Source organism: Mastigoproctus giganteus, chromosome 2, assembly GCF_048544385.1.
Source record: "Mastigoproctus giganteus isolate SK-2022 chromosome 2, ASM4854438v1, whole genome shotgun sequence".
Lineage (NCBI taxonomy): Eukaryota > Metazoa > Arthropoda > Arachnida > Uropygi > Thelyphonidae > Mastigoproctus > Mastigoproctus giganteus.
This window is the reverse complement of record NC_143576.1, coordinates 257,906,812-257,921,671: the sequence shown is the minus strand read 5'-3', so window position 1 is coordinate 257,921,671 and position 14,860 is coordinate 257,906,812. Positions and strand designations below refer to the sequence as shown.

At 37.4% G+C, this 14,860-nt stretch overlaps 1 protein-coding gene across 3 annotated transcripts in view; it reads left to right on the top strand.

The window, feature by feature from the left end:
- LOC150090411 (peroxidase-like) overlaps positions 1-14,860 on the top strand; it is a 265,140-nt gene that overhangs the window by 166,810 nt on the left and 83,470 nt on the right. For all 3 annotated transcript variants that reach the window (XM_090389871.1, XM_090389869.1, XM_090389870.1), the window contains one exon: positions 13,427-13,532. In XM_090389871.1, coding sequence (XP_090245997.1) covers positions 13,427-13,532 — 106 coding nt within the window. The remainder of the gene's footprint in view (positions 1-13,426; positions 13,533-14,860) is intronic.

Below are 14,860 nucleotides of genomic sequence, written 5' to 3'. Positions count from 1 at the left end.
TTCTCCCACATAACACTCCCCACACTCTGGGCATTTATATGCAACCCCACTTATATTTTCATTTAAGACAGGGTCCTTGACCTGTGACACAATTGTGTGCAGCTTCCTGCCTGGGAGCTGCACACAACGTGTCTGGTAATTCCTTAATATACGAGCTAAACGTTCGGATAAACCTGGATAGTAGGGGATGTATGTGGCAGCTATTGGCATGAAGGACTCACTTCTACTCTGCCCTCCACTAATGTATTTCTCCATGATCCTCCGGGGGTAGCCACACTTCAAAAGATCTGCCGTAACATGTTCATACTCCATTTTTCTATCCTCTGAGGTACTACAATGAGATTTTGCCCTATCCACTAATGATCTTACCACACTGTTCCTGTGATGGTTAGTCTGAGCTGAGTTGTAGTGTGAGTATTGGCCTTTGCACATAGATTTTCTAAATACTTTTGTTTTCAAATGCTGGCCTTCTCTACAAATCAGCACATCCAGGGATGGCAAAACCCCTCTTCCTCTACCTCAGAGGTGAATTGTATGAACGGGGAGAAGCTATTAAGAAAATTCAACGTATCATCCTCACTCCCTTTCCGAATAACTGAAAACGTATCATCAACATACCTTTTCCACGGACGCATAGGGAGAACTGTAGTATTAAACAGTCTAGACTCGAACTCCTCCATCGTTAAATTAGCTATGATGGCACTGATGGGGGAGCCCATAGCTGCACCGTTAACCTGCTTGTACATGGTATTATTAAATGTCCGTAGAAATACCGTTCGTGAATTCCCGCCATTTTTACACGATAGCATAAGCTTAGTGTAGTATACTGCATAATATAATATTGTCAATTAATCAGTAAATCTATTAATCTTGATAAACTTTATTGTCAATTAAATTGTATTTTTAACTCTATAAATATATATAACGACTTAATCGTAACAAATAATTAATACATAACTATAGTGGTACACGTGATACGGAAGTTGTATAAAGGGAACACTAGATACCGAAAAAAAAAAAAAATATATATATATATATATATATAACATAACTGTTTTGGGATATAACTTAAGGATTTAATTTTTGTTTTAAATTTTATTGAATTAAATTGGAATCATGACTCTGACCAGAGCAGCAAAGCAAAAGGCTCAAGCTAATGGGAGTGCTGTGGTTCAGGGGAGAACTGAGGGGGGCAGTTGCCCTCTGAATCACAGTCTATTAAAATGCACTGTTTGCTTGATGTTTGCGGAGCAGTCGGGTACGGGACATGATACTGCCAAGGGGGATGTCTTTGTGTGTGCACGATCAGGAGCGGATTAAGGTCGGTTGAGGCCCCAAGCGCAGAAGAAAATATTGGGCCCCTTAAAAAAAGAGAGAGAGGGAAAATAAAAATACATGTTAACCATTTTTTAAATAAATAAAAATTATTATGTACTATTAATGTTTTATTTCCAATAAAATTTGAATATAATATATGTATAATATAATTAATAATAGCATAATAATAATCACAAAGATTTGAACTAATAGTTGAACATATTAGTTTAACTATTACTTGAACTAATATGTTCAACTAATTTGTTGGGTTTTGCGTGGGCCCTTCAGAAGTTGGGGCCCAGGGCGCGCGCCCGGTGCGCCCGCCGTTAAATCTGCCTCTGTGCACGATGTAAGGAGTGCAAGGAAATCAGGCGACAACTCAGCGTTGTTCTGGGCCTTTATGAGACCTTGAAGGACAGGGTGGATGCCCTCGAAGGAAATAAATTGAGGGGCCCATCAAGCTCTCAGCTGCCCACATCAACGCCAGAGCTTGCACTTGGTCATCAGGCAACACAGGGGCAGCCCCCTAGGCAGAATGCGCTGGTCCCACAGGAACTAGTAGTTGTTGGTGACTCTATTGTCAGGGAAACGGGGAACATGCTTTGTAAAAAGGATAGGTGGAATAGGACCAGGGTATGTCTGCCAGGGGCAAAGGTTGATGACGTTGTAGAGCGGATATCATCTTTTAAGGGCACAAAAGGTGATATAGTTGTACACGTTGGCACTAATGATATTAAGAGTAGCAGACCGGCGGAATTACTTAGCAAGTACAGGTCACTGTTGAAAAAAAGCCGTGAATTAGGGTTGAACTTGAAAGTGTCTGCAATTCTGCCCAGACACGATAGGAGGGAGTATATGATGAGAGCCTTGTCGATCAATTCGGCCCTGGAGGGATTGTGCAAGGCTCAAGGGGTAGAATTTTTTTCAGCCTGGACTGTACTTGTTAACAGGAGAGATTGCTTCTACAGGGATGGGATACACTTAAATAGAAAGGGTGCAAGAATTTTTGCTGATGCTGTCGAGGCAGTGTTAGGTGGGTCGGAAAACTGCTAGTTGGGGGGGATACAAGGACTAATAGATTAACAGTAGCCACTGGCAGAGGTGGAAGTGATTCTTGCACTGCTTCTATTCAAATGAGCAGAAGTCTGAAAAACAAGATGCAGGATATTTCAGAGACTGCTGGTAGTCATTGCGTTACAAGTAAACACATGGGTTGTGTTAGGGTAGCTAAAAATAGAAACAGGTGCATGTATACCTGCGTGTACACCAATGCTAGGAGTTTGGTAAATAAATTTGATGAATTTGAGGTATTGCTCAAAACATCAAAGGCAGATATTGTTGGGATATCAGAGACGTGGTGTCACACAGATATAAGTAATGCGGAACTGGAATTTGGGGAATACAATGTATATAGAAAGGATAGACAGGACAGGAGGGGAGGAGGGGTTATGCTATTAATTAAGAAACACATAAAGTCAAAGGAAGTGAAGCCAGTTGACATCGATGGACAGGGCAGTGTCGAGTCAGTTTGGTGTGACATAAGCATAGGGAAATCAAAATTGAGAGTAGGAGTGTGCTATAGGCCTAATGACTCTGATGAGTATAATAATATATTGTACAGGGAAATAGAGTGGGCCAGTAAATCAGAGAGTCTTATAATGGGGGATTTTAATTTCCCAGATATTGACTGGAATTTGTGGGTTGGTCACTCGCACACTAGCAAGGCTTTTGTGGATTTATTGGATGATTGTTTTCTACATCAGCATGTTCGTGAGGCAACAAGAGGGAGCAATACTCTTGATCTGATTATCAGTAGTGATTCTTCATGCATTAAGAACCTGCAGATAAATGAACCACTAGGTGGCAGTGATCACAGTGTGTTGAAGTGGGATTTACTCAAGGAGGTAACTACCATCAGAGGTAAAGGGAAGGGTTTTTGTTTTCGTAAAGGCGACTATGATGGTCTGAGACAGTATTTAAATTCTATACAGTGGGACCAACTGATGATGTTACCAACAGCAAACTCAAAATGGGAAGCATTCAAGCAACTAATCTTGGTGGCTACCAGGCTTTACATACCAACTAAGAAATATTGTTCAAGGTTTAGGCCTAAATGGTTGTCAGATGGACTAATGAGACATGTGGCAGAGAAGAAAAATGCATGGGATACATACAAATTAATGGGTGACATGGAAGCCTATGATAGATATAAGTTGGTCTGTAACCAAGTCACAAAGGAGATTAGGCAGGCAAAGGCAGACTACGAAAAATCCTTGGCAAAGGATGCAATGAAAAACAGAAAGGAGTTCTTTACATACTTGAACTCGAGAAGGAAAGGGATGAATCAGATTGGTCCACTGGATATTGATGGTTCAACAGTTGAGGATCCTGCTCAGATGGCTAACAATCTAAACGAGTATTTTGCATCTACATTCACGCATGAGGAGTTATTCAGGAAGGAGAATGATGTAGGTAAAGTAAACATTGGCAGTGAGCTGGATGATTTTGTAATAACTGAGAGGAAAGTGGAGGAGAGATTGTTGAGGATAAACATAAAAAAGGCACCTGGGGTGGATGGGATCTATCCAGTTATATTAAAGGAGGCAGCAAAGGAAGTATGCAACCCCTAGCCATAATTATGAGAGCTTCTTTGGACTCAGGGGAGGTACCCATAGACTGGAGATGTGCAAATGTAACCCCAATTCACAAAGGAGGATCAAAGGCTGACACAAGTAATTATAGACCTGTTAGTTTAACTTCTGTTCCAGGTAAATTAATGGAGGCACTGGTTAAAGAAGCACTGCAGGATCATCTAGACAAGAATTCAGTTATAGCTCAGACACAGCATGGTTTTGTTAAGGGCAGGTCTTGCCTGACCAATTTGATTGGATACTATGATGTAGTCACAAAAGAACTGGATGCAGGGAATAACTTTGATATTATATATTTGGATCTTAGAAAGGCTTTTGATACTGTTGCACATGGAAGACTGCTGCACAAATTGGAGCAGTGTGGCATTGGAGGCAAATTGCTGCTATGGATAAGGGGATGGTTGAGTGGCAGAAGACAGAGAGTGGTAATCAATGGACACTGCTCAACGTGGACTAATGTTATTAGTGGAGTTCCTCAAGGTTCAGTGTTGGGTCCATTGTTGTTTTCGGTGTTTATGAATGATATTGATGATGGGATATCAAGTTTAATGTCTAAGTTTGCAGATGATACAAAGGTTGGCAGGGTCGTTAAGGACACTACTGACGCTATGCTGCTGCAACAGGATCTGGAAAGGTTGAACAGATGGGCTGAGAGGTGGCAAATGAAGTTTAACATTGACAAATGTAAAGTACTACATATGGGTAACAGTAACCCCAGAGCAATGTATCAACTCTGCGGTACTACACTGACAGTGGTGGAGAATGAAAAGGACCTGGGGGTAATTGTGCAGGCAGATATGAAGTTCTCTGAGCAGTGCGGACGAGCTGCAAGAGTAGCTCATGGTGTCTTGTCAATGATATACAGGAATTTTTCTAGCAGGGATAAGGAGGTGATTATTCCCTTGTATAAGGCAATGGTTAGGCCACATCTTGAGTACTGTATACAGGTCTGGAGGCCTCATTTCAAGAAGGATGTAGAGCTGCTGGAACGGGTACAGAGAAGGGCAACAAGATTAGTAAATGGAACAAAGTGTTGCTCTTACGAAGAAAGGCTTAAGTTTTGCAAATTACAGAGTCTGGAGACTAGGCACCGGCGAGGTGATCTGATAGAGGTGTATAAGGCTTTGAATGGTTTGAGCATGCTCAATGCCAATGGGATTCTTCATCTTTCTCAGAATAATCACCTCAGAGGGCATAAATTCAAATTGAGGAAGGACGGATGTCGGATAGATGTGCGGAAATTTGCCTTTGGCCAGCGGGTGGTTGGTTGGTGGAACCGACTTCCATCACTTGTTGTTGAAGTTGATAGCCTAAACAAATTTAAAGCTCAACTGGACAGGTATTTCGAACGAACGGAGAGGTGAAATGGGAGAGGGTTTTTTTTTTTTTTTTTTTTTGGCTGATGCTGAATAAGCTTGCTTTCTTGCATCATATGCCTCTACTAATGCTAATGCTAATGCTAAATACCATAGTAGTGCTCGAAAGGCATAACTCTATGCCTTTACATATGTCCTCTAAGTTTAGTTGTGTCCTATTGTTCAAGGTGGTGTCTCTTTCTAAGGCCATGTACACACAATGTATTCCATGGTCAATTGGGATGCAGGTAAACAACGATGTCACATCAAACGATATCATAACCTTGTTTTCTTCTATACATTGTCCTCTTATGAATTGTACAAATTCTTTGCTATCTCTGATACTATGTTCAGAGAGTCCAACTAATGGTGCCAGTAGTTTGGCTAGGAAACCAGATAATGCATATGTGGGGCTACCTATAAACGAGACTATCGGTCTGAGTGGCACACCCACTTTATGTATTTTTGGCAAACCATAAAACCTCAGTATCTGGCTTCCTGTGGCATGTAATGCCCAATACCGCTCCTTTGAAATCTTATTGGATTTCATCCAACCCTGCACCATTTTATTAACTTGTCGTTCTAGATTCGACAATGGATTCTTATGGATAATCATATAGGTTGTGTGATCATTTAATAAATCTAATGCTTTACTTACATATGCCTCTTTATCCAAAACCACCGTTGCTCTATCTTTGTCAGCTGGAAGGATCACAACATTATCGTCCTGCTTAAGACTTTCTAGTGCTAGTCTTTGCTTTGCATTAAGATTCAGGGGAACTTTCTTGGCTTGACTTAAAATAGCTGCTGTTTTCACACGGATTTCATTGGCCATGCACACAGGTAACTTATTAGCCGAAATGAAAATATAAGTGGGGTCGTATATAGTATTAAATGCCTGGAGTGTGGGGAGTGTTATGTGGGAGAAACAAAACGGTGTCCCAAAGATCGTCTGGGGGAGCACACAAATGCGATAAGAAATGCAGACTATGGTAAATCCGCCGTAGCTGAACATTTCTGGGAGAAGCAACATCAAATCTCCCCAGACGAAGCTGTCATCACTGATCGGGCGCATGGATTTTGGGACCGCAAGTGGCTCGAGAGCTTACGAATTAGTTCTATTGAGAATAATATAAATAGAGATAGGGGCACACGCATTCATCCCCTCTTTGAGGCGGTAATCCTTGGAGAGGATGAACGTTTTTGCCTGAAACGCACCGCGAACCTGCTGGTATTTAATGATGCACTGCAGAATAGAAATACACTGTTGAGAAAGAAGGCAGAAGCCTTTGAAAGCTTCAGTTAGTATTTTAGCGCTTTTAACCTAGTATATTTTATTGTATTTTAAATTCGGTATTTGTATTATCATCTTGTATATTTACTGTATATCACAGGCGTCTCCGTAGCCAGGTGGGAAGGCGCAGCAGTGAGTAGCACACGCTTCTTGATTAGACCGGGGTTCGAGCCCGTCACCACCAAATACGGAGGATGCGGGAAGGTCAGGGAATGACCACCGCAAATCCCGGAGCAATATGGCCTTAGTTGCTAATGCTCCTAAAAACCAAATAACAACAACAACTGTATATCACAGTTGTCTTATTTTAAAATTGCTATCATCAGTAATATGGTATTTTGTTTTGTTTGTAAATAAATTTATTGTAAATATTAAAATTTTAAGAATTTGGTTTTTCGTTTTTCGTTTTTACTTCAATGGTTGGTGAGAAACACTAAAAAATCATAGTATGAATATACCCAACCCCAGAGGCCTATTTGAAGAATTATTCAGAAATATTAATTTAAATTTAAAATAAAATTCACAAAATACTAAGATAATTCTGACTCTAAAATATTAAAAAAGCAAATTGTACAAATTATAAAAATTGCAGTATGCATATTTAGTTTCTAAATTTGTATACTTCATGTGCAACCAGTCTCTCTCTCTCTGTGTGAGAGAGACTAACTCTCTAAACAGTTAGTTACTCATACTAAGCAATTTTTAGATCTATGTGGCATCAAGAAAACAAAAAAAGAGCATAGGTGTTGGATGATTGTGAGAAAGCACAGTTTCCATATTTGGACATAGTATTCCAAATGCATTCTTACAGTTGCCTTATACAGTTTGGCGTCTCTATCTTTACGGGATACTTTTTGATATATCATCGATAGGACACCATTGGCTTTCCTGGCCACCTGTTTACACTGCTCAGAAAACTTCATATCTGCTTGTATTGTAACTCTCAGATCCCTTTCTTCCTCTTCTGTTATTAATTCAATCCCACCAAGTGTATAAGTAATTTTGAGATTTTTATACTCCAAGTGTAATTTCGAAATACTCTAACCTTGCATTTTGTTGCATTAAAACATAGCTGCCACTTTTCTGACCATTCTGAAGCCTGTTGAAGTAATCCTGAAGGAGTGATGCTTGGCAATGATCATCAATGACCCAATCTTTACATCATTTGTAAATTTTGACATCACACACTTTATCCCTTCACTGATGTTTTTTATGAAAATCAGAAACAACAGTGGCCCAAGAACCAATCTTTGGGGGAACTCACTTCTGACATTACACCAATCTGGAGAATATACATTAATTACAATACTCTGCAGCCACTGTGCAATTCATACTTAGAATCTTTCAGTAATCCCAACATATTCCAACTTATACAGTAATCTCTTATGAGGGACCAATAAAATCCAAATAAGCCAAGTTGAAATTGTTCCCTACATCCAGCTCATGAGAAACTGTGTCAAAATAGCTTACCAGGTTAGTTAAATGATTTTCCCCTTACAAAACCATGTTGTGTGTCGTTCAGGATGCTTTTCTATCTAAATGCCCCTGGATTGCACTCTTAATCATTGCCTCTAAGATTTTCCCTACCATTGAAGTTGGACTAATTGGTCTGTAGTTACTAACTTCACTCTCTTAGAACTGCATTTGTGTATGGGTGATACGCTGGCACTGCTCCAATCCAAAGGAATCTCTCCTGAATCCACTGATGCTCTCATAATTAATCTCAACGGTCAACACACTCTCTGGCTGCCTCCATCAAAATTACTGAGTATACGTCATCAACTCCAGAACCTTACATGCTTTTAAGCTCAAATGTTTTTCTAATAAACAGTCATTCGTAATTTTGAAATCACTAATTTCATATGGCTCAGCCTCACTTGCACAGCCTCTCCTCAGCATGTAGCATCTTTTGTCAGTAAAGAGAAATGCAAAATACCTATTCATCAGCAACACCATCTGAGTTACCAAAGTAGGGAAAATAAATAAAACTGAGATAGTGCTTGAAAACAATTTGCGAAGATCATTCTGTTACTTTTTTGTACAGACTGGTTGTAGGAACAAACATTTGGGTTTGATTATTGTAATTAATTTGTTTTTTGTGATATTTTTGTAATGCAATGCCTGTTACATGCACCCTAAATTTAGCTGTATTTTTAAAAAAAAAAAAAAAAAAAAGCCTATGAAAATGTATATTTGTTGCTTATCTCTGTGTTAATGCCTGCCTCTTCCTACCCTATATTTGAAATCTTATGGTTTCTAGCTTAATGATAAATAAATTATGTGCATGGGGAAATTTTTTCCTCATGCTTAATGCTGAAACTTCAAGTTTTTACTTGTGCTGGTTAAATTTACTTAAAGTTTAACCCATGTATCCTAGGTGACTCCGTAGCCAGGTGGGAAGGAGCAGCAGTGCGTAGCACATGCTTCTTGATTAGACCGGGGTTCGAGCCCATCACCACCATATACGGAGGATGCGGAAAGGTCAGGGAATGACCACTGCATATTCCCGGAGCAATATGGCCTTAGTTGCTAATGCTCCTAAAAACCAAAAAACAAACAACAATCATATATCCTCTCCAGCTTTTCACTTGAAGCACGTGTCTCAGTTATAATTTATCTAAGTACTAATCATCATCAGCCATTTTCAATTCACTGCAGGATGAAGGCCTCTCCAGCAACTTTCCAGTTCCTTCTGTTTTGAGCACTGGCCATCCATTTACTACTCAAAAACTCATGAATTTCATCTATCCATCTCCGCCTTTGTCTTCCAGGTTTTCTTCTAGCTCCTCTTGGGTACTATTCTGTTATTTTCTTAGTCTATCTGTCATCATGTCTTCGAGCTATGTGTCCTGCTCAAGACCATTTTAGTTCTTTAGTTTTGATAAGAATGTCCTTTACTTGAGTTTGCTGCCTAATCCATGTGTATCTCTTCTTATCTAACAGTCTGATTCCCAATATAATTCGTTCCATTCTTCGCTGTGTAGTTCTTAGCTTCTCTTCCATTCTTTTGGTGAGTGCCCAAGTTTCACTTCCATAAGTCATGGTGGGGAGTATACATTGATTCATTATTTTACGTTTCAGACAAACTGGGATATTGCTCTTCAGTATGTGACTATATTTCCTGAATGCTATCCATCCAAAATTTATTCTTCTCTTGACTTCCAGCCATTTATCATTATTACAGCTAATAACTTGTCCCAGATAAGTATATGACTCCACCTTTTCAATTACTGCTCCTTCAATCATTATTTCCCTTTCCGTGGCATACTTGTTCATCATTACTTTTGTTTTAGCCATATTGATCTTTAGTCCAAAATCCTTACTAACTGTGCATAACTGATTAAGATTTTCCTCTAATTCTTTGGGGTCATGGCTTATGACCACAATGTCATCTGCAAATCGTAAATGGTTTAGGTACTCTCTCCTTTCACATTGACTCCTTTCTGCGACCAGTCTAATCTTCTGAAAGCTTCCTCAAGGGCAGCAGTAAACAGCTTCGGAGATATTGTGTCTCCTTGTCGAACTCGTTTCTCGATTTTAAATTTCCTACTGTCTTTGTCTAGTCTAATAAAGGATGTAGCACTCTCATATATTTTCTTCAAAATCATAATATATGGAGTATCTATGCCTTGTCTTTCCAGTGCCCGAAACATTGCCTTATGCTGTATGGAGTCAAATGCCTTTTCATAATCCACAAATGCCAGGCATAATGGTGTTTTATATTCATTTGCTTTCTCCATTAGCTGTGATATTACGTGAAGGTGATCCATAGTTGAGAATCCTGTCCTAAAGCCAGCTTGCTCTTTCGGTTGATTCTCATCAAGTATTCTTTCTAATCTGTTAGTAATGACCCTTGTGAACAACTTGTAGATATGGGATAACAAGCTAATTGGTCTATAATTTCCAATTTCTGATTTATCTCCTTTCTTATGCAGCAATATTCCACTGCTTAGGCATCACACCTTTTTCTAATGCACTTTGTGAAGAGCCTTGCCACTTTTTGTGTTATGTCTCTTCCTCCCAATTTTAACAACTCTACAGTAACTTCATCTTCCCCCGGGGCTTTCCGATTCTTCATTTTCTTCAATGCATGTTCTACCTCATCAGGAAGAATATCGGGTATGTCGTATGTGTTGCTACTTTGCAATCCATCTTCCCCACTGCTGGTATCATTCCCTCGCTCCTTGTATAATTCTCTATAGTAGTCTTCTGCTATTTGAATTATGCCTTCTCTGCTGTTTATAAGTACACCATCGCTATTCTTCAGTTTCAGTATCATTTGTCTTTCTGTATTACTGCTCATGGCTGCTGATTTAAATCCTTTGTTTTCCCTTAATGCTTGTTCTACTTTTCTTGTGTTAAATCTTCTAATCATAAAGAGTCATAATAACTGAGGGATCTGCTTCATAACCCCAGGGGCTCACATCTGGTATGGGTTTGGCACACCCAGGGTCCTGAGCTGGATATCATTCTTCTCTTTCTTGGTGATTCCCTTTTACTTTTCTCTCTCTCAGGGTAACTGGGGAATTTTTTTTTTTGTTTGGCTGGTGCAGTATAAGCCTCAGGCTTCCTTGCACCATGTAGCTTATAATAATAATAATATGATAATAATGTGAAGGGATGTATGAATTAAGAGGTCACCGAATGTTAATACATAGGAAAGCCTTGGGAGAGGAAAGTGCCCATCCTGACACTGCTTATGTTTTTGGTTAACTTCATAGTGGAAGAGTAACAGTTTTAGGTGATTTCAGGTCATTTAACAAGGAATACAGTGGATTCCAGTTATTTGGGCCACTGGTTAATTGGGGCAGCCGTTTATTTGGGACAAATCTTAAAGAACAGAACCCAATCGAGAAAATAAACAGGGTTTACTTCGCTTAATTGGGACAACATGCCGTTTAATTGGGGCAGGAGACTGCAGCACTCGAGGATTGTCTCCCACGTGCTTCAGTCGGATTTCTGGAGGTCACAACCATAAAACAATTAGCAGTTTCCTGTTTATTGGGCTTTTCTGTTAGTGCAACCTATTATAAACAGATACTAAACTCAATCTTGTTGAATTTGCAATAATACTGACAGTTGGAATCCTGTGGATTATTATGGTGAAATGCGTTTACACTTACATGAAATCTTCAAGCATATATTTCAAAAACGAAAATATTCTGACCGAACAGCAAAATACAGCCTGCCCACTCGCTCTGATGCCGATAAGGGAGGGCTCTCTTCTGCATATAGGACACAGAGTGATTTTTAAAAGCATATTTTCGGAAAAAAAAGTGTGAAAAAAAAATAATTACCGTCAAATACGGTAATTATTTTTACTGTGATACTATATACTATGCAATCTTTTAAAAATGTATTATTCCTGTTACTGTATGGTTAGATAAGACTTTTGTTTTTATTATTTTCTTTTATTAATTTAAATTAATTCATTTTTTTATTTATTTTTGATATAATTCTTATTATTTATTATTGTGTGTCAAAAATTTTTTGCAGTTTATAGCATGTGCCAAAAAAAAAAAAAAAACAAAACTGTAAAATGTTGACACTTTTGGGAGACCTTGTTACTACAAACCTTGTTATTACAAAACATGAAAATTTAGGTCCCTTGAACTTTGTATTAACAAGATTCAACTACAGCTCTTTTTGAAAATGTTTTCTTTGATTTATCCACTGAAAATTCCAGAAATCTCTTAATTAGGAAAAATTCAAGAATTAATTTAAACCTAATTATACGCATGTCTTGAATGGCATCTGTCACACAATTACTGATAGTGAGCTGGCTTTATTGATGTATGCTTTCCTGTAGTCGGTAACACTATATAGCTTTGTGACATTGAAGCATATAGAATCAAATTGTTGACAAAGTGTACTTTGTTTCATGCAGTAGATACTCCTGTTATTGACAGGCTGGTATTCAATTGCATGCATTTGTTAATTTGAATTTTTCTTGCAAACAGATCTAAAGGAATTTTAATTTCAAAAATTAATTAAAAACATGTTTTTAATATAAAAAAATGCAGTTTTCAGTTGTGCCAGAAAAGATTGATAATAAAGGTTGCATTAAAAAAAGTGAATTCTAAATTATTCTTTGCCAATTCTTCAAATGCATGCAGGACTAAAGTAATCCCATACATATAGAGGAAGAGCAATCCTTCGTGTGACTGGTTAAGGAGAAATTGAAGAACATATATGTAAAACAAGATGTAGATTGTAAAATTTTCATATGTAAATATAAAATGGCATTATCTCAAAATTGCAGTTAGCAAGATATTCCTGTAATTTATATATTTAGTAAACTGATAATAAAAAAGAGCAACAGGTTTCATATACAAAACCAAGAACAGTTGTTTTCTGTGCATCCACCATAGGGTCCATTCATTACTAGAGTGAATGCACAAACAAACATATCTAACATCAGCTACAATATACGGTATGTGGATAGCTTATGTGATATATATGAAAAAATTAATAAATAAAATAATTGTTGGATTTCTATATGTTAAAGTTTGTCTAATTTTAATTACATTTGGGAGGGCTCGATGAATATTTTTCTAAAAGAGCTAAATATAAATATGAAATTCTGTCCACTAGGAGTTGAGTTGTTACATGTGGACAGATACATAGGCAAAGTGAAGGCAATAGTTACTTTAAGCATATGCATCCCAAAAGAACATAGTTTTAATGCCACAGAACACCATAATTTTTGTTAACCACCAAGTGGAAGCTAATGGAAATGTTTAATTATTATTATTATTTTTTTTTTTTGTGCTAAATAGCTACACCACAAAACTTCATTTTTGTTGCAGAACAACTCCAGCAGTTGCATAAAATCACATTGGCTCATATAATCTGTTCTAACTCTGACAATATAAGAAAAATTCAGAAGTGGTTGTTGAGACCTGTTGGTATAACGTAAGTATATCCTGTAGTTTTTGTTATATGATTTTGGTTCAGAAATGAACTCAATTCTGTGATAAATTATATAAAATAATTTAGTGGACATTAATTATAAAGTTTGTGTTTAGTCAGGTGAATCTTATAAATCACTGAGCACAGAAAGTTGAAACTGTATAAATAGAAACATGAATTATAATGATTGTCAACTTCTATACACAAGGGGTGGTACCACTGGAGTAACTACTTATATCAGTCATACTACCTGTCTGTTTAAACTGAAGTGATATATAAGAGAATCTTTTGATACTGGTAAAATTTTATTACAGCAGTGCCATTTGAACTTTTCCATCTCCAACCAAGAGGACAATTTTGTTTGGAATATTATCAACCCTGAATTTATTCTATGTGAACAGATTACACAGTAGAATTCTGATTAAACAAGTGGGGCCAAGGGTATTTCAGAGTCAATATATATATATTTTTTGTCTGCTGCAAGATTCTGTATTTTCATAAGCATTCCAATTTGTCTTTATTTGATTCTTGTGAATTGACCCATCTAATAGCAATTGGAAGGGCATTAAATGCTTCAATGGCCATTGGTTTCTGTGGTAATATATTATCCTGATGTATCCTCTGCATATTAAATTTCTGTCTGATTTGGATTAGTACTTGAATGACAAAACTATTTTGTCATCAATCAAAAAACTGTTAAACTGGATCACTGAAAATAATCTACACCTAATCACAGTTCATGCTGTCTTTAGTTTTGTGCATTGCTGTTAAAAATGTCTAAAGTATTTATTCGAGTTCATAGAACTGTGCAAAGAAAACTTGTTTATGGAAAGTTAAATTTCAGGACTATACATATGAAAATTTATTTTATTTTATTCTATTTATTCTAATAGCAGATTTTATTATATTCATGTGGCAGTTTTGTTTCTTAAAGTTGAATATTAAATGTGCTGATTTTTTGAATAAAATAAAAATATTTTGAATAGCTGAAATTATATTGTACTTTGTATAGAGCTATCCTAGAGCCCCAGCAATGGATTCCACAATTCTCTTCAGTGCCAGAGTAGCATGTTCACAAAATATATTTTATAGCTATTGATATAGCCTCTGATAATTAAACCTAGTCCAACACATCATCTCCATCATACGTTTTTTCCATTTTCTATAACCTCCTGTTTCTCTGCCCTGTGTGTATACAGAGGTCACTGCTACTTAGTTATCCAGCAAATAGTATCTCTCCAGATTTAATTTTTGCTTATTTCTTGCAGCCGTTATCATTATCTTTCACTGTATCTGTACTGTACTACACTTCAATTCATGAAATTCATTTT